We start from the raw sequence: 27,035 nt of genomic DNA, 5'->3' as shown, positions 1-27,035 counted from the left end.
TGAGTACCTAATGACCTTGGTCCGAGGAGAGACAAACCACGAACCAATGACAGGGTGTTGGGTGCCCAATGTTCATTAATGAGTGAGGGCAAGTTTGGAGCAAAAGAAGAACGTTGCCTGGTCCAATGAGACCCATTATCTTTTATATCACCTGGATAGCTGGTTACGTGTGTGCATGAGGAACAGTATTTCTCTGAAGTAGAGAGCAATAGAGATTAAAAACAGCAGAATCTCTTGGGGCTTTTTACTCTAGCATTGAGTTAAGTTGCATTACTGATTCATGAGGTAAAAAAACATGCTACAGTATGCACTGAGAATCAACCTGTAAAGACTGAAGTAATAATAAGTCAGAGGTTTTGGGTTGGACTTTGCAGGAGTTTATCAGACCACGTTATACGTCTTTATATGTTTAGGTTTTGGTTATACATCTTTACACAGGCTCCCATTGATACTGATGAAGATATAATGACAACAGATAATTCACTTACATCTTCAGAGGACGTCTTTCACCAAGTTTTGATTGAGTTCTCTATAAATACATTTTCAACATGCTCTCAAGGGGTCAGAAGCACAATGGATGTTATAAAATGTTCTTCTGCACATTGTATACAATTACACATTTCTGCCAGAGAGGTCTCCAAATCCCCAAAACTTGCATGGTGCTTTTCTTATACATTGCAGATCAAAATGCTATAGCTAGACACCAGAAGCTATTTCAAGATATTTTAGCATGAAAAATGTTAAATGACAGATAATACACTAATTCTTTATTTATAGTCATTTCTTCATAATTTGTTTGGCCACCATGTGATCACAGCATTTCAAATATGACAAGTCTTTTCCTTCTGGATGTTATTTCTCAATGTTTTACAGCTTTGGGCATCATTTTGGAATCATTAACAGATATCCACTGAATACTTCTATTTTTTTTTTTTTTTTTTCACAGATTCCTGTTAATTAGTTGAAATTTGTGAAGTTATAAGGAATAGCATCAGTAAGATCATTTCATGCATTTATCTACAGCATTATTTTTCAATTAACTGAAAACAGTGATCCCAAACCTTTAAATCAAGATTGAAAACATTTGAATGCTAGTGTGCATTGTATGTGTAATTGCAGGACAATATATATCTGGCTTTTGGTTTTGTCTGAGAAAGAGAGAGTCACTGACCCATAAATATGCTGTTCAGTATTTTCTCAAACAACTATATGACTTAATGCATCTGTGTAATAGGCTGTCAGTGAAGCTTCCTGTGAAGATAATAGCATATGCTTTTTGTGCATTATTCATTATAAATTCTTATTATCATTATAAGTTAAGTTTAATAATGATTAATTAACATAATAGCATTTCATTACTTCCATAATAGTGATATTTGTTAACAGTAGCTGGTTATGTTTCCATGTTTCCATAGAAAATGTTCGGGATATCTTCAGTCAGACAACAGTGCACCATCACATCCCCTTCAACTGGAACTGTGAATTTATCCACCTGCACTTTGGCCAGGACCTCAAGAAGCGCCTCAGCTACTTAGAGTTCACCCAGTTCCTGCAGGTGTGGACCACAGAACAACTGGACTCGAAGCTGCCACTAATTTGAAGTATACTGAAGTATACTTAACTGAAGCATCTCCATAAATGTATAGACAAAAGAAACTTGTCCAGAAACATATCAGTTACTTTAGGAATGCACACAGACAGAAAAGATAGAAAACAGTGTCTCTGTACTCTAATGCAGACAGTTTTTGGCTCCTCATTGTCCAGCAGGGTTTAAGGCATTCATACAGCAGTTTGTGCTGACTCTCTAAAGGTTAGGGGGAGGGAATGTGACAAAATAAGTCATTATCGTTGTAAATTATGTCACATTATATGTACTGCTCTCTGAGCATATTGTGGATATTGTCAATAGCAGTCAGAAGCGCTGACCAACTGCATGTTTCATTACAAAGAGAGCATACTTACTGCTTTTTAGTTGAATTTATGCAGTTAGTAGATAAAACAGTGAATAAGAATCATGGTGTTTAGAATTTTTTATAACATTTTTAAAAAATGTGGCACTACTCTTATATTTTGCCATACCACCCACCCCTTCTAAAGCCTCTTCTCCTCACCCAGAAGAACATGAGAATTCCAGAAGTTAAGCTGAGAATGAGTCTACTTTGTCTGAAAATTCTGATTTAATTCCCAGGCGTTTCCACTGTCCATCAGATTTGCTGTGTGTGGAGAGGGAGAGAGATGGCTGCAGTTGCAGTGTGATAGCATGTTGAGTTATGGAGATCACAGGCGCTGCTGTGGTAGTATCTGATCAGTTTTGACAGCGGTGCTGACTCCTGGTCCCGACCCCCTTCTCCCCCCTTTCCCAGCCCCAGCTCATGTGTCTGATTGCAGGGCTGTCCGGCTGAATCATGGCTCCATGCTCAGGAAACACCTGCCTCCTCTCCAGGGCACACAGAACAGGATCAGACTACACCTGATGTGGTTTTCATTAAACACACACACACAGATGATGTGGACACATAGAAACACACACACAGAGCTCGTCACAGTTGTCTTCAAACTGCAGATTCTGTGGTTCCTAAGATGACTGAGAAAAATACTGACTCATGATGACTTCATGTTGCAGATTCAGGATTCTACTCAATCTGTTGATGTGCAAAAGATTTGTTCAAATCTTTTGAAGTTTTTATTGATTTGCAAAAGTCAGAAGCAACATCTCTTATTCACAGTCAAACTTATAGGTCATTCCGTGCCATTCCATTTATGTAGTCACGTGATGGATTCTCATGGAAAAAAAATCAAGCAGAAACTTCACATTAATTCATGCAACCATGCAAAATTTCAACAAACAACATTTAATATTTAAGCTCAGTTCAGTCAGTCTGTAAGCAATACAACTCAGTTAAAGATGTAATGTACTGTGTAATCATCTTTGGAAAGTTCTATGACTGCATAAATTGAATAGAAATTTTTACTTGAATTTTTATGTCATAGAAATCCATGGCGTGATCTGAGACAGGCCGCCAGAGTTGGCATGCAATGACCCTTATTATCGATGGATAGATATGCTTTATTTCTTGTTTAAGCCCCTCCACTGTTAATAACGGTGTCATGTTACAAATCAAAATGTGTGGTCTGTTAGCAAAATTCTGAAGGTGCCTTGTGCATTTTTTGTCTTTGCCTCCCTGTAGGAGCTGCAGTTGGAGCATGCCCGGCAGGCCTTTTCTCAGAAAGACAAGGGGAAGAGTGGGTTGATCTCAGCTATAGACTTCAGTGACATCATGGTCACCATCCGCCATCATGTGCTCACGGCATTTGTGGAGGAGAACCTCGTCTCAGTGAGTCATCAGATGCAGCCTTCAGACCCTTAATGCTAAAACACACCAAACAAAAGTTCTCCAACAAACATCAGCATTTTAATGTTTACAGTTGTTTTAGATTGCCCAGAATAAGAACTAAAATGAAGTAGTGTGAAGTTGGAGAAATTTCTAGAACCATATGCGTGGGAGAGAACATTGACATGATTCAGAGAGTGCACTGCATAAAAAGATTATCTTGTAATCAATTAAATCAATTTGAGAATGTTTGTGAGAATATTATAAGATTATTTATCTTGTTTCTAAACACGTTTTGTTTTATTAGTTTTTTCTTATATATTTAACTTTTATCATGGGAAATTGTCTTATTCTATTGGTAGAAACAAACAAAATTATCTGCCAAAAGAAAATGACTTAAAACAAGTTTTAAAAAATAGAAAAAAAAAATTGAACAAGCTTGTAATATTCTTGCAACATGCTCATAATTAGAAATATAAGATATGTTGATTAGGTTACTTGCTAAGATTTTTTTTTTGCTATGTGAATGGGAATTGGTAAAGGCTCACAATAAAGAATTATTTAAATTAACTAAAAATTAGATTCTTAGTTTAAACAAGAGTTACATTTAATTTAATTTAATTGTCTGGAAAATCAACATATAATACTTTGTTGTCTAGTCAGGTTAAGCTTAGGTTCTGACCAAATAGTATATTCAGTGAATGTTTCCTGTGGAACGTTTCATGTGTCCTGGAAACATTCAGTAACTGTGATAGATTTTTAAATGATTCTTTTCGTGTTATTCATAACCAGTTTTCAAACGGGGAGAGATTCAGTATTGACACAGAAATGTGAGCTTTTTTTGTTAAAATGGAGCAAAAATGAATAACTGTTACTAATCTGAGTATCTGTTTCCTGGTGTGTAGGTCGTGGGAGGAGGCACCTCACACATGGTCAGCTTCTCTTACTTCACTGCCTTCAACTCTCTTCTCAACAATATGGAGCTCATTCGAAAGATTTACAGCACAATGGCCGGCACACGCAAGGACAAGCTCGTCACCAAAGGTACCTGCCACAGTCAGCTCACTTCTCTAGAAGGTTCAGATTACAGATTACAGCCATAAGTAGATGTTTCCTGTTTTCGTTTGTTGGTCAGAATTTGGATGTTGGTCGTAAGGCCAGCCACAAGACAGGAACATGATGTTATCTTAAAAGGATTATATAAAGTGACCCAAAAGAACTAATTTGCTCTGCCTGCATATCATCATGTAACATTATGTACTTAGTTAAAACACTACGTTCTTGTTTCTTGTTACTGTTTAGTGGAAAGTATTCAACATCTTTACTTTTTTAGGGAAAAAGCTGCATGGTAGTTGGAAAACTACATTTGATTGTACAATAGTTTGTCACACAGTTATGTAGGCACATCTGACTATTTGATGTTTTTCTCCTCCACCTTGTGTATATCACTGTCTGCCAATCTACCCAGAGGAATTTGTTAATGCTGCCAATAAGTTTGGTCAGATCACTCCAATGGAAGTAGACATCCTGTACCAGCTCTCTGGCCTCCACAATCATTCAGGGTAAACACACACTAAGCTTCGTTCCCTAGACAAATTCAAACAAACCACTGTTAACCTGCCATAAAACCACAGTGTAGTTATCTTAATGCACATGTATTTGTCCCCTGAAAAACATTGATTTTCACTATAATTTTGTTACTTTGAGCTGTAATCACTACAGAAGAAGTGGTTTAGTTGAATTTGGTTTCTTATGTCTACTGTACCACTTTATCCACCGTGCATGTTTCCTGCTGCAGACATGTGCCACCACTGTGGAGCTTCGCATGAACGCTGGCATTTTAGTGTGACCCCATGGTCTAACCTATCTAACACATTCCTCCAAAACAGACCCTGTTGATTGAATCTGCAAATGCCATTAAAACATTATAGCCCTGTTTATAGCTTGTAAATTTAGCATTATTGCCTGTTTTCTGTAACGGTGGCTCCACTGGTTGATTTATAGGGGAAGGCAGAGCGAGAGGGAGCCGTAACGATGCCTGCGGCGCGTGCTGGAGAGCACTCTGTGTGTCTCTCTGGCTTTCTGATGGAGTCTCGCTCTGTGTGTGTATGTGTTTTATATGTGAGTGTTACAGGCGCGTGTCCAGCTTTGTTTACCTGCCTGTGTGTGCAAGCACGCAGTAACTTGGTGTTACGGTGCTGTAAAAAAGCTTATGGAAAATGTGACTTCATGCTGCTGGGAGGGATGCAGCACGTTTGGTGTTCTTACCTAATGAAGTGAACCTTTCTTGGCATCTTTTAACCCTGCTGATCTCAATCTCTTTGACTTTCTTTCTCTCTCTCTCTCTCTCTCTCTCTCTCTCTCGCTCTCTCTCTCTTTTTCTCTTTCTCTCTCTTTCTCTCTCTCTCTCTCTCTCTCTCTCTCTCTCTCTCTCTTATTCTGACTTTTTGTCTGTCTGTCTTTACTGCTGTCTGTCTCACTCTTTTCTGCTGTTTCTCTTTTCCTTTCTCTCTATCACCATGTCTCTTGTCTCTACTGTTGTTTCTCTCTCCTTCATTTTCTCTGTCTCCATCTCTCTTTCTCTCTCTACTCCTGTCTCTTTCTCTCTACTGCTTCCTTTCTTCCTACTGCTGTCTACCTCTTTCTTCTGCTGTTCCTCTCTTTTTCTATTGCTTCCTCTCTTCCTCTCATTCTTTCTTTACTTTTTATTGGTTCTTCTATCTTTTACTTTTCTCCACTCCATTTCTCTGTATTGCTCTTTCTTTTGTCCTCTCTAATGCTGATTTTACTCCCTTTCTCTCTCTGTCCTTACTGTTTTCTGTTTCTCTGTACTGTTCTTTCTGTCTTTCATCTTTCTACTGCTCTCTCTCTCTGGCTTTGCTTCCCTATATCTTTATCTTACTGCTACTTCTCTACCTCTCACACTCTTTCCATCTTTCTATCTCGACTGTTCTCTTTACTGCTGTCTCTCTTTCTATCTTTTTCTTCTTCTCTGTACTGCTCTTTCTTTCTTTCTTTCTTTTTTCTCTCTTCTTTTTGTTTTCTATCTCTCTGCTATTGTATCTCTCTACTGATATCTCTACTTCTCTCTCTCTCTCTCTCTCTCTCTCTCTCTCTCTCTCTCTCTCTCTCTCTCTCTTTCCCTCTGTGCTTTGTTGTGTTGTATGTAGGAGACTGAATCTGGCTGATATAGAGAGAATAGCTCCTCTGGAAGAAGGGGCTCTGCCGTATCACCTAGCCGAAGTGCAGAGACAGGTAGGTCTCTTTCACGCTTCTACAGTTTTCCCTCTTTGTCCTTTTACTCTGGATGCAGATCAGGAGCATGCTTTAATCTCCATGCCTTTTTCGTTCTGTAATAACGTAACCACCTTCTTATTAGAGTGAAAATTACGCACGCTCTCTCCATAACTGAATTAGCAGGGAGACTTTCTCTCCTTTGTGGTCCTGCATTACGTAAAACTAATTGGAGAGCATATTATCCCCAATTTCCTGCGGTAAAAGCTTGTCACCCTCACTCTGCATGGACGCATATATCACACACATACGCAGACACTCTCTCTCACATCTGAGAGTCTTTAATAGGTGCTTTTATCAGTGCGGGGCTTTCTGAAGCCTCATTGTGTGAAGATCCTGAGGCACTTCCATCAGTGAGGAGTTGTGTTCTACATGATGTGGGAAAGAGGCAGAGTTTGGAAAAAGCAAACCAGACAGACAAAACATAATCAGAGAAACGTGGAGAGGCAGGTCATCAAAAGAAATGGTCAGCATTATAAAGTTGGAGTTTACCTGAGGTTATGTCTAGAGGCCTAATCCACACACACAGGGCTGTGGTCAGTGTCTGTGCCTTCACTGCTGGAGGTCTGGAACACCACACTGGGAAATGCGCACACACACACACACACACACACACATACACACACACACATAGACATTCACACACACGCTCACACACAGTTGTGGTGTTCTCAGGCCTCCTTGAGTGGAAGTTGGGCCAATTTCACTGGTTCCTTTGATCAGAATGCAGCCTCATTAGCATTCTGCCCTACAGTAAAAACAGCTGTGAGAAAGAGGTGGGGGGTGGGGGAGACAGACCTAGACCACTCAAGAGTACCCAAACACTTTTATTTTAAGTCATGCAGATGCTTATCAGAACACAAAATCTCATAGGACTAATCATCATGCTCCATGAAAAATAGTGAACAGGGGTTTAACATATACCCTCGGGGAGGAGAGAGAGGGGGCAGAGACTGGGGAAAGAGAAAGAAGAGAGAAAGAAACAGAGAAGAGATTGAGAGAGACAGAGAAAAGGAAAATAGGGATAGATACAGAGAGAGAACAGACAGACAACCAGTGGGAGGAAAAGGAAAATGGATGGAGAGAGAACAAGTGAGAAAGAAGGGCAATGGGGTGAGAGAGAAAGTGAAAAGCTGAGGGAAGAGCGAGAGAAAGATTTGGGGGATAAACAACAGGAAAATGTGGAGCGAGGGAGACAGAGAGAGAAGTAAAGATAGGGAAAGATAAATGGGGAAAGAGAAAAGGAAAATGGGGAGAGAAATGGAGGGAAGGATGAGAGAATCAAGAGGCAAAGAGAGATTAAACATTGAAAGAGAGAAACAGTTGGGGAGAGAAGAAAAATTGGGAGAGATGAAGAGGAAGAGAAACGAAAGAGAAAAGTCAAAGAGAATGAAAAAGGGGTGCGAGACAAGAGAGAGAGAGAGAGAGAGAGAGAGAAGGAGAGAGAGAGAGGAAGAGAGAGAGAGAGAGAGAGAGAGAGAATAATACATTGTGAAGAGAGAGGGAGAGAAAACAAAAAGAAAGGAGAGAGACCCAGAGAGAGGGAAAGGAGAAAGAAAAATGGGGGCGGGGTAGGAAAACAAGGAGAGAAACAGAGAGAAGGATGAGAGAAGCGGAGAGGAGAGAGACAGAGTGATGCAATAGAGGAGCAGAAAAGAAGATGGGGAGAGAGAAAGAGAAAAGAAAGGTAGAAAAAAGGAAAAGAGAAGGAAAATGGTTGTGAGAGGCAAGAGAGAAGACAATGTGCAGCGAGAGGAAGAGAAAATAATGACAGAGAAAGGAGAGAGAAAGAGAAAGAAACATGGGAAAGAGAGAAAAATAGAAACAGAGAGAGAATGTGAGAAAAAGAGAGATAGTTTATTAAAAGCAACATTCTGAGTGATTGGTAAGAATCTGAAGAATTACTGTAAGCATTTTTTATTGCTTCAGCATTTTTGCCCTAACCGTATTCAGACAGAAACCCATCTTCACTTGAATAAAGAGTGAAAGAGAGGAATAAGATACGAGGCGCCTACAGCGCATTCCACATCTTTCCTTCACTGTCAAATGCTTTATAGCACTCTTCTGTCTACACCATATCTGGTCGACGATAGTTTTATAAAGCTCAATTCATGCATCCCTCCCTCCAGTCTTTTTCAGTGTTTTATTCTTTCTCTCTGTAGCACACAGACAACTTTCGACCAGTCTGGCTCCAGGCTGCTGAGTCTGCGTACCGCTTCACTTTGGGCTCCATCGCAGGAGGTGAGTGACGTCCATGCTTGGCCTGCTGAGGAGTAACTCGAGCTGGGCACACTGACATAGGGAGGCCCCTGGACTGGTTATTGTTCTGTAGAGTGAGAGAATGAGAGCGAGAGAGTCAGAGGCTGATCTGTGGCTCCAGGCTGTCTTTGCAGGGCAGAGTTCCGGAATGACACAAATCTTCCGGAATTGCAGAGGAATCTCTGAATAATTGCGAAGGAGGAACTGATACAAGGAGTCCACTGACATAATGGCACACACACACTCATGCACATATGCACGTGTGTACACACATACACACACACACATGCACACAATGGGCTACACACGCCGACTTGTGTCTCTGACTGTTCATACTGAGGGTTTTGAAAGGGTCTTACTGTCTGTCTGCACACTCTCTCTTTCTCTCTCTGCTTGTGCTTGCACTGCTAATGCTTCAGGCCAAGTCCTTATGAAGTTACCATAATGATAGAGGCAACTGTCAAACAGTAACATTAGCTAGAATAAGTGATCATAACTCTTAATGACTGAAATGTCATTTCAGAACTATGTAGTATTTGGCACCAATATGCCATGTAATACACTGTTTTTAATAGCAGATATGTAGACTGGTAGTTGTACCTAGTAAATGGCTAAATTAGCTGTAAGACATAATATGTTATAGACATAATCAGAAGTAATCCGTGCTTGCATGTTATGCTACAGGATGTAACTGGAGGTGCACCAGTCAAGTAAAGGGCATTGATACGGTCCTATTTAAGCAAATTGGATATGGGCTAAGCATGATCAATACAAATTTGGTAGTCACGGTCAATAGAAAATGTATCTGGTAGCCTACTTTGTCATACTCTTCATTTGTTTCATATGTTGTATATATTTGTTTTCTTACTTTTTGTACTTAAAATGGAATTCATAGTTATCATCTCTTAATACCTTATTCATAGAAAAATGACCAAAACAGTTCCAAACCATGAGGTATATAGGTTTTGAATTGAAGAACAAAATAGCACTGGCATCATACCTGTACTAGCCCAGCTGTACCCTTACTTCACATAATATTAATATACATGTAATATATTAGGGCGGCACGGTGGCATGGTGGGTAGCGCTGTCGCCTCACAGCAACGAGGGCCTGGGTTCGATTCCCTCGCAGGGTGACTGGGGTCCTCTCTGTGTGGAGTTTGCATGTTCTCCCCGTGTCTGCGTGGGTTTCCCCTGGGTTCTCCGGTTTCCTCCCACAGTCCAAAGACATGCAGTCAGGCCAATTGGACATGCTACATTGCCCCTGGGTGTGAGTGTGTGAGCGACTGTCTGTGTGTGTCTGTCTGCCCTGCGATGGACTGGCGACCTGTCCAGGGTGTATCCTGTCTTCTGCCTGATGACCGCTGGGATAGGCTCCAGCACCCCCCCATGACCCTGAGGGAGAAGCGGCTTAGAAAATGGATGGATGGATGTAATATATTAACATTGTGCTGGGGTATAAATTCTGATCTGGATCTACATTGGAATGTCTAGCTCCAAGACAACAAAACTTTAAATCAGCAAAGTTTCACCAGATAAGTTGCTAATAATTTGAACATCTTTTGATAAACTGCAGGGAAATATCAAAGTTCCATAAAAAATAAAATTCCATATCAGCACTTCCTTAGTTTCCAAGCTAACTTCTACTCCAGTCCAAGAAAGCACCTCTTTGTGTATCTCTTTTTCAGGGTGTTCTTCTCTCTGTCTCTTCCTCTCACACTCTCTATGCGTGTTTGAGAGGTGCAGTTGTTAAACATGCTTTGAAGTTGAGACAAGACATGACAAGCTTTTGAGGCTGAGAGCAGCATTTACAGCAACCTGCTGCTGAGCTGACACTACACACGCACACTCACACACACACCTACACATTTTTATACTCCAAAGTCTCACGCATATGTATATTGTACACACACATATACACATAAATGCATGCTCAATCACATGAACAAATTGTCATATACAGTGCAAAATACTGTGCAAAAGTTTTAGACACTTAAGAAAATGAGAAATGAGATGCTATTTAATTGGTCAGTAAGCGTTACTTGAGGAAAAAAGGGCTAATACTAGAATAAATCCAAATAACAGTAATACAGTAAGTATTGACCTTATATGCGTCATTGTGTTCATTTACCATTTACCTCTGCTCAAGGATGCCCAGTATTATTTGTATTTGCCATTTAATTCCTGGTTTGGTTACTCAGTTGTTCTTTAAATGAAATCAGAAAATCAGGTGTGCTGTTTATGGATATCATCACTGTCATAAAGAAAAAAAATGTTTTGATATATGATTAATTGACCAATAGAAATGCTGCGAAATGACTTGGAAAGAAATCTCACTATATTCATAAAAATAAAAAAAACCCCAAAAACATTAGATGTTTTTTGCCTAAAGTTACCTTCCCATTTTAGAGATTTTTTACAGGACCAATTTAAACGAATCTGTGCGATAGCTGAGGGCATCTGGAACAAAATCTAGCTCAAAAGATATTAACTGCTTTTTTGAAAACCAGATATTCTTGTTACTTTTTACTATATTAATGCTTATTTGCATTTATTCCAATATTATGTAGTGTTTACTGGGAAAAAACACTCTGGATACTGTGATGTATGATTTTAAAGAGTTTAGTTAGTGCTTAGATGCCTAAGCTTTTGTGCATAGTATTGTATGTACAATATAAAACTACATATTTGCACTATTGCTTAAATACACGCACACATCTTTCTCACACATTCTCTTTCTCATACTCACAGACTCTTATAAACACACACATACAGAGTGTCTGTGGGAATTGGAGTTCTCACAGGCAGACAGCACACAGTCTGAGCCTAATAACTGTTTTCAGCACATACAGTGTATTCAGGTATCTACAGCATGCAGAAAGAAAACACCAAAACAATGGCAGTTAAATCCGATGCTGAAAGGCTGTTACATGCAGAACGTATTTTTCATTTCATTTGTTTATGTAAGGCATAGGGGGGGTGAAAGCTAAGCATTTTATACATTGTGCGTCTGTGTGTTTATACTGTTGTACCTTGTTGTAGGGACAGTATATACGGAATGTCCAAAAGTATCCATACACCCCTTCGAATTAGTGAATTTAGAATTCAGATACTTTAAGATGCACCCATTGCTCATACAGCCATTCAATTGCACATCCAGAGCTTACATAACCACTGTAGGAAAGCATGGATAGTAGAATGGGACACTCCAGAGCAGCAGCTCATGAGTCTAAGGTCACCATACCCAATGCCAGGCATCGACTAGAGGGTTGTAAATCTCCCCAACATTGGGCTTTAAAGTGGATGTAGTGGTATCCTAAAGGCAATCAAATCATCATAGCTCAAGCACCATGTTCAAGCATCTACTGTGAAGCCTTCCCGAAAGAGCATAGGCTGTTACGGCAACAAAGTGGGGACAAGCTTAGCCTTATTTTCAGAAATAGCAATTAATGAGCGGGTGCTCACAAACGTGGATGGTGTATTTTAATGAGAAAACATGGAAATTTTGGAGATGTTAAAAACTCCAAAAGAGCTGTATGATAAGGCTGAGTACAGGTTATACTAATGTGATTGTGTTTGTGTGCATATCATAACTGTTATAGTCTTGTAACTGTTCATGTTTTTTATACCTTTGTCAGCTGTTTCATGTTAAGTGAACATTTCATGGTGAATAAACTAATAGAAATAGGCCACAATGACTTGGAATAAAACCTCATTGCATTAAAGTACATTAAAATTAAGAGCATTTTCCTTCTTCTGTAAAGTCAAGGTTTTATTGTAGCAGCATGTAGGTGAAAGCTCATTTGTGTTTTGTTAGAAGGGAATAAAAACAATGAATCTTAGGACACACTTATTTATGTGTCTGTGAATGAGGCTAAAAATTCATACTGTTTAATTCATGCTGTCTCTTGTAGCCACGGGTGCCACAGCCGTTTATCCAATAGACCTGGTGAAGACACGCATGCAGAACCAGAGATCCACTGGCTCCTTAGTGGGAGAGCTCATGTACAAGAACAGCTTCGACTGCGCTAAGAAAGTGCTACGATATGAGGGTTTCTTTGGCTTCTACAGAGGTAAAATCACTACATCATGACAATGAAATAGACCTTCTGAAGAGACACACAGTTATACATTTCTAATTTATATTAACCTAATTTAGACTGTTAGCTAATCAGCCTGAGGACCTGGAGGCAGTATACTTGGATTAGTTGTAGGAAAAGCTACAGATACCTTTTGAAAATGTATTTTTTGATGTCACCTCCATTTAAGGTGGATTATGGTTCACTGTGTATTGCGTCACTGATATGTGTGGCCCCACAGGAGGTAATGCCAAAACACACAGCTCATAGTTGATACAACATTGAATAGTTGGTAAATAAAGAGACCCAGCAAATGACCCAAGTAATGTGTTGAACAAATTCACTGTTGATTGCTCTCATGCTCTCATCCATTACATGTCAATTCAGCTAGTCCAATCGTGGCTTTCAATTGGTTGTGTTGTCACACATTGACTTTTATAGAGGGTTAATTGCAAGTGAAATCCTCATATTTGAGGATTCAGTTCAGTTTAAAAAAAAAAAGTAATAAATCAAAAATTTCACTCTGTGTAAATATATGTTATATGGGACAATTATGTGTCTACTTACAATGTGTACAAATTGTATGTGTGCAAAAGTCAGAGATCTCCCTTAATTTATTTATATTTCAGTTGTTTTTTTTTTTCATTTTTCACAGGAAATATTTCTGAGGGGGTTAGATATTATGTAATTTACTTGCATGAGGAAGGAAAGAAAGTAAGTGGAACACAGGAGTTTACAACGCTGGAGTTCATCAAATGAAATTAATTATCAGATTAAAAGATATAGAGAAAATGGGACTCCTAACAACAATGTCACCATCAGACAAACAGTACTTAAAGCTTTCATCCTTCAGACAGAGGAGAAAATATAAAAAAAAGGATAGGAAAAAATAAAAAAAGCTTCAGATGTAAAAAAAAGATCCACAGGTATTTCTGTCCATCCTTCCACTGTGAGAAAACAACTTAACATCATGAGTCTGAAAGGATGTGTAGCTATCAAGAAATTGTTACTGAGAAAAGGAATCAGACAAAATGAAAAAAAACTGCAAATCGAACAGAAAAGTTGCTGGTGTTCTCAGAACAATGGACTGACCATCTCAAGACCTCAACCTCAACATGTTTTTGGGATTACTTGGATTGTGAGAAACATAAAATGCAACCAACTTCTAAAACTGAACGTTGTAGGATATTTGGAAAAACTAAGAGCAAATCTCTCAAAAAGAATGGAAGCTGTAATAAAGACAAAGAGTGGACACATTAATGCAGAAAATATTGATATTATATTTTGTTGTTCAGGCTTCTGTGTTATTTGCTGTGTAATAACTTAATTGCCTTAATTTGACTGTTAATTGAATAAATGTAGGCTGGTCTTAGTTTTTGACAGCACTATGTCTGTCTGTCTGCCTGTCTGTCCATCTATCTACCTACATTCCTACATACCTACTTATATACTCGCCTATTTAATCAGAAAGCTGAATCAGAAAATTAAATTTGATCTGGTTTAATCTGTTGCATTCTAAAAAAAAAGAGAGAGAAAATGTGTGCCAGTCTGTTGTAGAATTATGTTCTGTACCTGTCCTGTACTGACTACTTTTTAATAGCATTTACCCCTGAAGCATATGTGTCAGGTGAAGCATAGAGATTTAGCAGAACTAGTGCAGCAGCTTCCCACAGTCCACTAATCCAAAGTAGATGTTACATGTCCACACCTTGAGCAAAACAATCTTACAGGCAGTGGGGGAGTCCAAGACTGCCATCTGCTGCTGCTTCTATCACTGCAACCACGTCTCTTTATTTATGTGTCTGTATTCCTCTACTCTCCTAATCTCCCTTCTGCTATCCCTCCCTATCCATTCCCACTGTCATTCTGCTTGCATTTCCCCCTCTCTCTCTCTTTTTCATTTCTCTCTCTCTCTTTCTTTCTCTCTCAGTGCCTCTGTACTGCTGAGTGGTGTAGAGATGCACAGACAGTCTGGTTTGTGCTCTGGCAGCCTGCCATAGCCACTCACTCAGCAATGTCCTCACAACTTATCATACTGGCTGATGGAGAGTCACACACACTCAAACAGAGAAAAACTGCAGATGTTCACGCACACAGATATTCACATACACAAACTCAACAGGCCCTCAGCGGTTTATCAGAGCAGCTGACTGAAACACACTGAAACAGCTCTCTCAGCTCTGTATATCTCCTTCACACACAGACAGTTCTACCTCTGTTCCCCATGCCTCTGTCTTCACAGTACCATAAGCCATCAGACCCTTCGAAGGCTCCAGGGTTTAGCTGCAATTTTATCTCGTTCATTTGAATGGTCATTTTGTGGACCGCTCTAATCAGATCTGTAAATATTACTGCGGTCTCTCTTGTCATTAGGAAAAATGGTTCAAATTCGATGCTACTGTGCTGTCATTTCATCTGAACTGCATGCACACTGGGCAGTACTGACAAAATTTAGCATCATGATGTTTTATTTGATATGTGGTCCTCTTATCCAGGTAACTCGAAGGTAAATAAGCATGTTAAGTGCTTAAAAATTGTTTGGGGGTGGGGGGGGGTGAGGTATTTTTTTCCTTTAATTTTGTGATGGTCCAAAGATGTACACCATAACATGGCCATGTTTCTAGAGCAGTATTATCTATGCTAGGTGCAAAAAATGCAGTATCAATATAGAAAATCTCATCACTTAACATGTTGAAAAGTGTTTCATTTATGTTCACATGTGCATGAAATAAATCTATAAATGAATAACTTTTTTAACCAATGGTGAATGAGCTCTTGCCTTCATTGGGGATTGTCACCACAGTGACTTGGTTAACTATCACCAGGCACAGGCCTACAGATGATAGTTAGGTTTGCATTAATAAAGTTAATACACTCCTGCTTCTTAATACTAAAATAATATTTTACAAACTTTCACAGTTTTTTTCTTCTCTAGAAATCATACAAAAGTTTGTAATACTGCTACTACTACTACTACTACTACTACTGCTACTACTACTAATAATAATAATAATAATAATAATAATAAAAATATTGCATTCATTGAAAGTGATCTATAATGTTTTTCACCAGCACCTGAAATTAAAAATTGATTCCAATATCGGTATACTGTTACAGCTATAAATCACCCAGTACTATGTAAATGCTAAACAGAGTGTTTGTTTTGTGTGTGTACTCTCTCCTGCAGGTCTGCTGCCACAGCTGATCGGAGTGGCTCCTGAGAAGGCCATCAAACTCACTGTAAGTCATTAAAGCATCTACATATAATCATGCCAACTCACTGTCTGTCCCTGCACTCTCTCACATCCAAGCCTCAGGCTTATATTAAAGAGTACAAATAAAAATCACCTCCTGACTGATGTGTTCTCACTGCAGGATTTTTAAATATATTAAATATAACAGCAGAGCAATAGCAAAAAAGATTAACATAGGATGTTGTGCTGGTTGTAAAACATCTGAATGTTTTGCAGATGAATGACTTTGTGAGGGATAAATTCACTGGTAAAGATGACACCATTCCTCTGGCTGCGGAAGTGCTGGCAGGAGGCTGTGTGAGTATGGTTGTGTGACTATGCACAGTTTATATTGCATATGTACAGGAGGGGTATGTGTAGTTTGCTGTGCTGAGTGTTTTTACTGGGGGCTGTTTCAGCGTTGGGCGTGTGCAGAGTGTGGAGGATGTAAATACTGGCTTTATGAGTGTGTGTGGTGCCGGTGCTTGATTGTGTGTGTGTGTGTGTGTGTGTGTGGTGCCAGTACTCTGCTGAATGGGCTCTTGTCCCTCATGTTAAGCTGGTCTGAGTGAGGCAGCTGCTCTCCTCTCTGTGCTCAGCCCCTAATTGATTCTGATGTGGTGGACGTCAAACGCACTTTTTCTTCAAACTCAAACATTATGCCTGATTTTCCGCTTCCTTTTAATGAATATTTACTTTGGTAAATGAATAAATCGTGAACTTCAAACCAGGCCAAAAAAAGAGAGAGGAGAAAAAAGGAAAAAAAAAGAAAGAAAACCCGACAGCTAATTGAAAACTTCAGTGGCTTGTGATTTCCTTCTCCTTCAAGCAAACTTTCTGACAGATGTGAAACTACAATTACGAGCTTAGAAATGATAATGTCCTAAATGATTTTTCTCTGTAATTTGTGTTTCTGAGAGTGAAGGACTGCTGTGACCATCATTGAGCCGTCACCGGGCTTCACAAGGACCATCAGGCTGGTTTCTAGCCAGTGTTCCTCTGCTCCTTGAACCCACTAATTGACCACAATTTGAAAAATGATGCTCGAGCGTGATGCTTTTTTTAGCCAGTGCTCTGATTTAGCACTCTTTGGCGTTGTGTGGTCAGCATGCTGTAGAGGATGTGTGCAGTAATGCCTGCTGCGTATAATGAATCCTGGTGACAGAGAGCAGACCAGCCAGATTGAGGAGAGAGGCGAGGTCCAAGGCTGGACAGAAGAGGCTTGGGTCTGGGAGGTCGCGACCCCTGTCAGGGCGTAATTGGGGGAAGATGCCCTCGAGGACTCTGGATAAAACTGGCTGGAGCTCGATCTTATTGAGTTTGACAGCAACGTGCATACCTGTGGCCTCCTCAGCCTCAGGCATGCAGAAACAGCCAGCATGCAGACGAGCAAAGCTATATGCATCCTGCCAAGTACAATACAAGCCTCTGCTCTCGGGCACTCCAGTGCTTTCGCAAAAAAAAAAATCATGCAAATCTGAAGTTGAACTCTTAGATGCAAAATTAAAAGTTAAAACACTGCTGCCTGAATGTAAATCCTTACAGGAATTGTTTTGCAGAAAAAGGTCAAATTCACCCAGCTTTCCATTTATCCCACATGTAGCTGATCTGTAAAGTTTGCTTCTTATGTTTGGACTAGAGCACTACAAGGCTGAGATAGCTAACAAGTAATAGAGGCCAATACCCCACTAATTAGCATTGTGCAAACCACAGGCCTAAATCATCATTCACTTACCTCAAACCATACTGAATTGTTAAATAATCTCAAATAGGCTTGCCAAGTACACTGTTGTCAGAAGACAACCTCGTACCTCAATAATTTTGGGCCGTTTCTTTTGGTCGATTCCTAATGAAATTTACATACAATATAAAGGGCACCAGGCATTCTGTCCAAAACTGAAACATGGAGATACAAGGTTTTCTTCCATCAGCAGCGTTATATGGATTCTGACACTTTATAAAAATACACAATGTATAGATACAATCCAGTTTTTAAAAATTGCTTTCAAGATGTCAACTCCTTTCAACAGTGCTACATACACTGTTTTGTTAACACAAACAAATCGCTATGTACAAATGAAAACTATTATACACTTTTATATGTTATTGTCCAATTACAGTCCACATAGTAGCTGTGCGTGGACATTCATCTTACCCATTTAAGGAGGATGTACACTATATTGCCAAAAGTATTCACTCACCCATCCAAATCATTAAATTCACGTGTTCCAATCACTTCGATGACCACAGGTAAATAAAACCAAGCACTTAGGCATGCAGACTGCTTCTACAAACATTTGTGAAAGAATGGGTTGCTCTCAGGAGCTCAGTGAATTCCAACGTGGTACTGTGATAGGATCTGTGTGACAAGTCCAGTCGTGAAATTTCCTCGCTACTAAATATTCCACAGCCAGCTGTCAGTGGTATTATAACAAAGTGAAAGTGATTGGGAACGACAGCAACTCAGACACGAAGTGGTAGGCCATGTAAAATGACAGAAAGGAGTCAGCGGATGCTGAGGTCGACAACATTCTGCAGAGTCAATCGCTACAGACCTCCAAACTTCATGTGGCCTTCATGTGGCTTTTCATAAATAATATTCATAAATCATTATTGCTACTTTGAGCCAGTCATTTCATGAACTTGGCATGGCTGTGCATATCACTATCACTATGCAACAGTGTTTAATGTAGAAATCTTCACTTTATAAGTATCCTAACTACAACCTCTATGAAAATGCTAAAAGGCTAACTGAATAGGGGCCTAGCACTATTAGGTGTGTTTTGTTTCCCAGTTTTTGTCAGTTCCTCTTTTAGTTGTTGTAACTCTAGTAAATATTTTGAGACAGCCACCTGCTATGTTTTTTTTCCCCAAAAGACATGGGACATCTTAAATATGTAATCACCTGAGTTGTAAATGCCCACAGAAGTTTGATATTTTTATGAAACTGGACATGTTTTGATCAACATTTTACAAAGCGCCTGTTTTTTTTTTGTTGTTGTTTTTTTTACTTATTTTTGACTATTCAGTAAATCAATTCACAGCTTAGATGTCAATTAGAAAGTTTTAGAATAAAGTGTCTGAGTTGAAAATATAAGAATTTTGATGATTGTTCATTACATGGCTTATTACTGTGACACAGCATATGAGTACTATCAGGCAGACTTATTTTTCTTGATATTCTCACCTGTAGGATACATGCAGATTGCTAAAACTGCATGTGACCGACTGTCACAGCAGCCAGGCCTTTGAGTTTTTTATTCAGGGCCAATATGGCTAATATTCCAGCTAATAAAACACTGTTATAGTACATTGGGTGTTTACTATCAGCTGCGTATAACAATTACTCTTACAATAGAGTCCTTCCAGAAATGATGATCTATATACTGGCTTATTTAGAAAACACAGAATAAAGAATTGGGTACCATAATATAAACTTGAAATCTGTATCAGTCCAGAAGTGTTGGACGGGCGCCAAAAGACGTGTGCATGTCCAGCGCGTCGGTGCAAAGACGCAGGCGCACAAACACAGCGAGGAAAGCACAATTTCAGGGGAGCACACTACAGAGCTGGCACAGCGGTGGAGGCACTGAAGAGGCATTTGCTTGGATAATACTGACTCATCTAATCAAATACTTGATTTGAAACATAAAATATTGAAATATTTTAGAAGCCCTAAAAGTAAATAATAAGAGTGGAAATTAAGAGACTTGCAGAGTTTATGAGCACAGAAATTGAGTTTTACGTGCAGAATAAAACAAAATTTTAAGGAGTCTATTTTTACTGTTTTTCTACAGTGGGTTACTCACAGATGCCTCATTGGACCGCGATGGCGCTGCTATTTTTAGAAACGGTAGATTCCCCAGTTTCTAGCAATATGCTGGATATAACTGGTGCATTAAAGCATTCCTGAGTTCAAGCTGAGAAGACAAGGTGTGATTTGTGATGCAAAATAAATCACGAGGGTGAATAGGGTTAAAGTAGTGTAATAACCTGTTTGCTGAGCTTTTCAGCATGGACCTATTTTTAAGAAACTTCATATACACTTATACCTGCAACTGGTAACAACAGGGATTTAATTTGCAGCTGCAAACATACATGCCATCATGTGATCCTGCTGGTATGGGTTTCCTCCTTCTCAGTGATGAATTCAAAACCAATTTGAATGCTAATAGCCTGCACATAGAATGTTCAGACAGCTGAAGTTGACTTTATAATGACCAGCGAGTACCTTGTTTAATATTCCAAATGCAAACTAATCATTCACTCGCTTCCTATATATACATTTACCCATACATATACATTTTGATCAATTTTTTTTTTCAATCGAGTTATCAGTTCTAATAAGTAATCATGACAGCTGTAACATGATATGCTTTGTATAAGTGTTTTAGGAAGAACTACAGTAAACAATTAATCTCTAGAAATAGAAATAATTGCACAGTCTACCGGATATCTTAGCCCTTGATCATGATGGACCATCTCTGGGCTTTTTTTAGGAAGCTGTTCGGATGTTTACAGAGTAGACTTCGACCCTGAGTGTCACCTCCACCCTCCTGTGGCCCTGATTAGGCTCCAGAGGGGTGATAGATGCTCCAGAGTCAGAGGGCATAAAGCCTTGGGCTGTCCCCACACTGAGTGGACTGTCCCCGGGGAAGAAAGGGGGAGGCAGGGGAGAGTGTTTTAGGAGAGGGGACTAGGATGTGGAGGGCCAGGGGGTGTGTTCCAGCAAGCCAGAAAGGGTGCAGCCTTGGGGGCAGGGCAGAGAGGGGAGAGAGGGCCGGTGTTGGGGTCAGGTCTACTAGGCTCCGTCTCACACCAGCTCTGATCCTACGTGACCCCCACGTTTCCGCTCTGAATAGACACTAGTGTTGTCACAGTGACATGGAGACTACACTCTGACACGGTGACATCACCCTCTTAAAGAAAGCCTTGTTGTAGGGTTTATATAGCTAATTTAGAAATGCTTACTAGGGAGGAGAATGCTGATGTGACAAAAATTGAAGGGCAAATTGTCAACCTCAAGTGACCTCTCATATCTGATCACCCTAAAATACCTTGGAGTCCTCTGGAAAAAAAATATCCTTGGTTGAAACTCATTTCTTCTCTTAGTTGTATCATATTACCGTATTGAGCAACAGTAATAATTGTAATGATTTAATGATTATCCGCCTCAAATTTGATGTACGCACTGTTAGGATAGCATAGTACTGCAATTATAATGTTGAATTTCTGATACAAAAATCTATATCTTACGTTTGTATTTCATCCCTAGGCTGGAGCCTCTCAGGTGATCTTCACAAATCCTCTGGAGATAGTGAAGATCCGTCTGCAGGTGGCTGGTGAGATCACCACCGGGCCACGAGTCAGCGCTCTCACAGTCATGCGAGACCTTGGATTCTTTGGACTCTACAAGGTGAGCTGAGTGGTGGAATTCCTGCATGGTTTGTCTGATATTTTTATATCTTTGAATTAAAGCCGACAGCCTACACTTTAAAGGGGCCATATATCCTACAGTTTTCTTCCATTTTTTCCCCAGAGGTCCATATATATGGCTTTGTGTGGTTTTATGTATGAAAAAAACAGACAGGATGTTTTTTCTCCTTAATAAAAGATATAGGTCATGGAGAAATCTTTATTTCAGTGTGAACAGGCAGAGCGAAACTGTGGTAAATATGATGCACATCACAAAAAAGATGCTGTTTTTTGCATTTTGCATTTTTGTAGAATGTAATTTTTAGTTTTCCACCCCCAAATAGGAAAGATACAAATGAAATGTTCCCTCAACCGAGAATGCGTACTCCGACTGTCCGGACCACGCCGTTTGCTGACCATAGCTGCTGACCACTGACCATAACGTTAGCTGTTCTGAAGAGATAAATACATTATGAACTTCATTATGAAGTTATCACTAATATTAGCGGACTGGCTTGTTGCAAACAATATTTGCTTTCATGAAGGCATCCATTCCTTCTACTGCAGGCTTTATTAGAAACATGACCTGAATGGTGAAAGGAAAAGGACACTTTAGTCCATTTTGCACCACACTGACCAATAATGAATGGGATAGAGAATAGCTGATAAATTGTGCAAGAGAACAGATACAGGCTACAGTCTGTGATTATACAACTATACAGTGGACTTGTAAGCTAGGTGGACCTCATAAAGTGGTCAATGAGTGTACGCTGCTCTCAGTGTAAAAGCTGAATTTCCACATTAGCAGTAATCGTCCATTAGTTGGATGGCAGCACCAGAGTGGCTGCAGTGTTTTTGATGTGACTGATCTGGACATGCACTTCAGCAATAGAGATGTTGTGTGTTTGCATAATCAGTGAGAACCGCTGTAGAGGCTTCACTATTCATGTCGATCAAGTAATTCAAAGCATACAAAAGAGTTGGACACAGGCTCACTTATGCACACTTCCCTGCTGTTAAACATATACACACTTACAAGTTTGGCTTGTAGTCAGTAATAAACAAGAAAAGGTGGTGGAAAGATTATACTGATGGTGCTCTCCAAGTTCCTGTGGCTTTTGTGTCTGATCACCAGGAGTGTTCTCTCTCTACATATTCTAATGAAGAGCAGACAGTGTGCGGCTTGTTAAACACTTACTTCCTCTACTCTGCATGGAAAGATGCAAACAGAAGTTGCCTGTGTCTCTGTCTCTGAGTCAGACAGCCTTGAGCTTGTATGTGTGTATGCGTCATCCATTAAAGAGATTTCCTGGATTTCCTATCAAATTTTGCTTGGATACGGCTCAAAACACGCAGTGGCTCTCTTCACACAAACGTAATCCTTTGCTGGTGGTGTTTTATTCCAATTACTGAACTACTACTAGGCCTACATTGTTTGTGTTTTTCTACGGTGTTGTGTTGTGCTTCATATACAGTATTGTACAAAAGTCTTCTGAGAAATGTAAATGATATGTAAAGCTGTTCATCTGTGCAGTAAGCATGTATTTGTCCAAAATGCATTAGGACAATAGGATAACATTAGGACCAATGCAAATAAATAAATAAACAGTATGTGTGATGTGTGTTAGCTTAAAGATTTCTAAATCTCTCCTTGAAGAAGCACCGTATTTACATTTGCCATTCAATACCCACTTTAGCCCTCATAGAAAATTTAGTTTTTCATATTTTTCAAATGAGACAGTTTGATGTAGTATGTAAACACTGCTAAAATTTTTACAATGTACTGCTCACTCATGTAAATGCTCATGTAAAAAGTGTAAAAAATGTGTATACTTGCTAAAGGTTTATATTATTTATATTTATTTGCATGTATTCTATTTTTATATATTGTTTTATGTGTATGTGTGTTTGTGAGACAATGAGTGAGACAGTTTACATATCATGCCACTCTATGGTTTCTTTTGGCTGGTAGAGTCTGTCTCTCTTTCCTGTTTTTGTATGTGTTTTTCAGTGTGAAGTTTGTACATTGCAGTAACTCTTGACGGATATAGACGAGAGGTATCATGAGGGTGCAAACTGAGTTTGTTACAGCAGCCCTAACATCTAGCCCATGAGCACCATGGAACTGCATGTGTTTCCATCAATTCAAGTCATCAGTAAACAGCAAGCCCCTCATGAGTTTAAAATGGGTGCACAGGGAGCACAGTGAAGGGTTTGAAAAGACATTAAACACCACTTTCATATTTTTTTTAATGATCTATGTTGTTAGAAGTGGGCTTTATAAATAAAAGATTAAGACCACCTTTTTAGAAAAAAAATGCTGCTGTACAAAAACCAAACGCTAATGAAATAGAAAAGGAAGGTTGTTTTTCCATGTTAATGTAACAATATTTTATTCCATTTAATTTTGGATCATTTTTATTTGTCCATTGTTATAGTTTGCACTTTCTTTTAAGTGTGCCCACTGTATAGAATCTATTTTTAAAAACCCAAAAAGCTGCAAAAGATGCTTAAAGTGAATCATTTTCAAAGCCCAGACTTCTTGATTTCCAACTTCAGTCAGTCAAGTTGATCAGGTGTGCTTGTTACATAAAAAATGTTTTCCAGACTTTCCACATATCTTTGCGAATTAATGGAAGCATGTCTCTGAAGCTGTCCAGTAGTTCATATCCACAGCGCTAATGTAGTATTAAGGTGTTGGCCTTTACCTACAACCCTGCCCAATTCCTGAGTAAGCCTTTCTGCTTTTGGCTGTAGGGAGCGAAGGCCTGCTTCCTGAGAGACATTCCTTTCTCTGCCATCTACTTCCCTGTGTACGCTCATGCCAAGACAGAGGTTACTGATGAGGAGGGCAGACTGGGGGCAATGCAGCTGCTCTTCGCTGGAGCTATCGCAGGTGCACAACTGCCGTCATCTTCATCATAATCATCAACGGCCCAAAAACCAGTAAAGCTTTAAAAAGTTCTCTGTAACATGAGGACAGTTATATTTTTGATAAGGCAAGACTGGCATACATTGCTTCTGTAGTCAAGAAATGCTAAATTGTATATAAAAAAAGGAAATATTTTAAATAATTATCTAATTGGCCTGATTAAGATACTATAGCAACTGCTGAACAACACCCTTGCAACCACTATTTAAACAATGAAACAATAAACAATGAACTCCTGTAACCTAATTGAACCCAAACCGACCGTATAAATGCTAACCGTCTCCTCAACTATTTAAAACCAATTAAGTTAAATACTATCTAAAACTGCTTTAACTTTTCAACATTTTTAGCTGCCTTTGTCAAGCCAACTGTTTGTTCACAGCCTTTACCTTTCTAGTTAGATACATCTTAAAACAAACCAGTATATTTAATATTTCTTGTTATGAGATGTAAGAAGTCATACAATTCTTATTTTTATATCTTTCATATCTTTTCTATAGTAAATTTATTAAACTTAAATATTACTCTATTATACAATAACCTGGGCATTTTTCAGCAGCATTAGTGTATCTACATCATAATCTTGTACACAAGCTTTAGCTAAGCACAGGTTCTATAATGTGCTTCTCTTCTTCCAAATAATTTCAATACCTCAAACATATCAGCTCTAAAAAAAGACACTCTATTTTACAGTGAAGATTCCAGGTTAGAATGTACGTCAAGTGTCAAGTTCTAGTGTATAGGCCTTCTGAACATGGGGTCTGCATGAACTTGTGGATGTTTTTATGTAAATAAATAATGCCCGAAGGATTAGGATGTACAATACACAAATACCAGAGCAGAATTCACTCTAGTTATTGCTTAATAAAGTAGTAATGAGCAGCCAGTTAATTACCGTCTATTGGCTGGAAAAAGCTTAATAAGAGCTTTACAAGGGCATTGCAATGTCCCCTATGCTAAAGTGTTACTGTAATTATATCTAGCAAAATGATCTTATTTTATTGCAAGACAGTTTTTCTTGTTTTGAAATGACCCTTATGATCTCTTCATGAGAAATAGGTATATTGCCTAGGCTTAAGGTAATTTAAATAAAAGTGTTGAAATGTTCTGCAAACTGTCGACGATGTGCTGTTTTGGGTCTGAGGTCTGCATGGTTTTTGATTACATTGTAGTGCTGGCAATTCAGATCAGACTGCATAGCTTTGCATTGTGACACCTCCTCACTGTACTGTGGATAATTGAATGTGTCTTGTTTAGGTGTCCCTGCTGCCTCTCTGGTGACCCCCGCTGATGTCATCAAAACGCGTCTGCAGGTGGCAGCCCGTGCAGGCCAGACAACATACAGTGGTGTGATCGACTGCTTCAGAAAAATTCTGAGAGAAGAGGGCTTCAAAGCATTCTGGAAGGGAGCAGGAGGTACACACACACACACACAACACTGAAATGAGGGGTTCCATGACTGTGGAATGAGGAACACCAAGGCTTTTGTAATTGTTTTGTTGAAGATGACACTGTCCTTGTTTTATTGGGAGAGGGAAAGAGTATCAGTCATGCAGGCTCTGTATTCCTCTCTCAGCGCGTGTGTTTAGGTCCTCCCCCCAGTTTGGTGTTACACTGGTCACCTACGAGCTCCTGCAGAGGTGGTTCTACGTCGACTTTGGTGGACAGTACGTGCTGCACTTGTTTTTCCATTTCCATTTCAAAACCATTAAATACACATTCACTATGTCATTGAACTACATTTCTCTTTCTGAGCAGCCGTCCTGCAGGATCAGAGCCAATCCCCAAGTCTCGGATCTCTGAGCTACCGCCACTGAGTGCAGACCATGTTGGCGGTTACCAGCTGGCCGGCGCTACGTTTGCAGGAGTAGAAAACAAGTTTGGTTTGCACCTGCCAAAGTTCAGATCTTCAGGTGCTGTAACCATCAGAGCTGCTCCAAAAGAGCAGACACACCAAGCATCATAGAGCTCTATTCATCTCCAACCAGCTGTATGATTGACCATCAGCTGTCTTTGTGAGGAAAAACCTGTTTCTCTCTCTACTGCCCCTCACTTCAAAGTTAAACTGTGCCATTTAGAAGCAGGGACACCACTCCTGTGCATTCAAACAAGGTGTTCTCCTTTCGTTCCCCCCTCCTGCATGTATTTATAATGTATTTATTACTTTTTTGCATGGTTTGCACAAATGTTACTGTACATATTGTACGTGTGCAAAAATATTTTATGTTTGTGATAAATGGTGTTCCCCAAGAGCTCAGTGCATAATCTGAGATCTTATATGATCAAAATATAGTATTGATGCATTAGTGAAACTGTTTCATGTATTGAAATTATAAGCTTCTACACTGCTCAAAAAAAATAAAGGGAACACTCAAATTACACATCCTAGATCTGAATGAATGAAATATTCTCATTGAATACTTTGTTCTGTACAAAGTTGAATGTGCTGACAACAAAATCACACAAAAATCTTCAATGGAAATCAAATTTA

The 27,035-nt window shown here is 39.3% G+C and overlaps 1 protein-coding gene across 2 annotated transcripts in view; it reads left to right on the top strand.

The window, feature by feature from the left end:
- Positions 1-26,923, top strand: part of LOC108424370 (calcium-binding mitochondrial carrier protein Aralar1) — a 34,342-nt gene extending 7,419 nt beyond the window's left edge. For both annotated transcript variants that reach the window (XM_017692384.2, XM_017692385.2), the window contains exons 5-18: positions 1,416-1,555; positions 3,189-3,335; positions 4,238-4,376; positions 4,801-4,894; positions 6,503-6,587; positions 8,789-8,867; positions 12,800-12,958; positions 16,152-16,204; positions 16,435-16,515; positions 21,473-21,613; positions 24,370-24,508; positions 25,802-25,960; positions 26,121-26,211; positions 26,303-26,923. In XM_017692384.2, the coding sequence (XP_017547873.1) occupies positions 1,416-1,555; positions 3,189-3,335; positions 4,238-4,376; positions 4,801-4,894; positions 6,503-6,587; positions 8,789-8,867; positions 12,800-12,958; positions 16,152-16,204; positions 16,435-16,515; positions 21,473-21,613; positions 24,370-24,508; positions 25,802-25,960; positions 26,121-26,211; positions 26,303-26,510 (1,715 nt within the window). In that variant the 3' untranslated portion in view covers positions 26,511-26,923. The remainder of the gene's footprint in view (positions 1-1,415; positions 1,556-3,188; positions 3,336-4,237; positions 4,377-4,800; positions 4,895-6,502; positions 6,588-8,788; positions 8,868-12,799; positions 12,959-16,151; positions 16,205-16,434; positions 16,516-21,472; positions 21,614-24,369; positions 24,509-25,801; positions 25,961-26,120; positions 26,212-26,302) is intronic.
- The last annotated feature ends 112 nt before the right edge of the window (positions 26,924-27,035 follow it).

Source organism: Pygocentrus nattereri, chromosome 6 (assembly GCF_015220715.1).
Source record: "Pygocentrus nattereri isolate fPygNat1 chromosome 6, fPygNat1.pri, whole genome shotgun sequence".
Lineage (NCBI taxonomy): Eukaryota > Metazoa > Chordata > Actinopteri > Characiformes > Serrasalmidae > Pygocentrus > Pygocentrus nattereri.
Note: the sequence above shows the minus strand (reverse complement) of the source record. Positions and strands in the feature narration are given on the sequence as shown.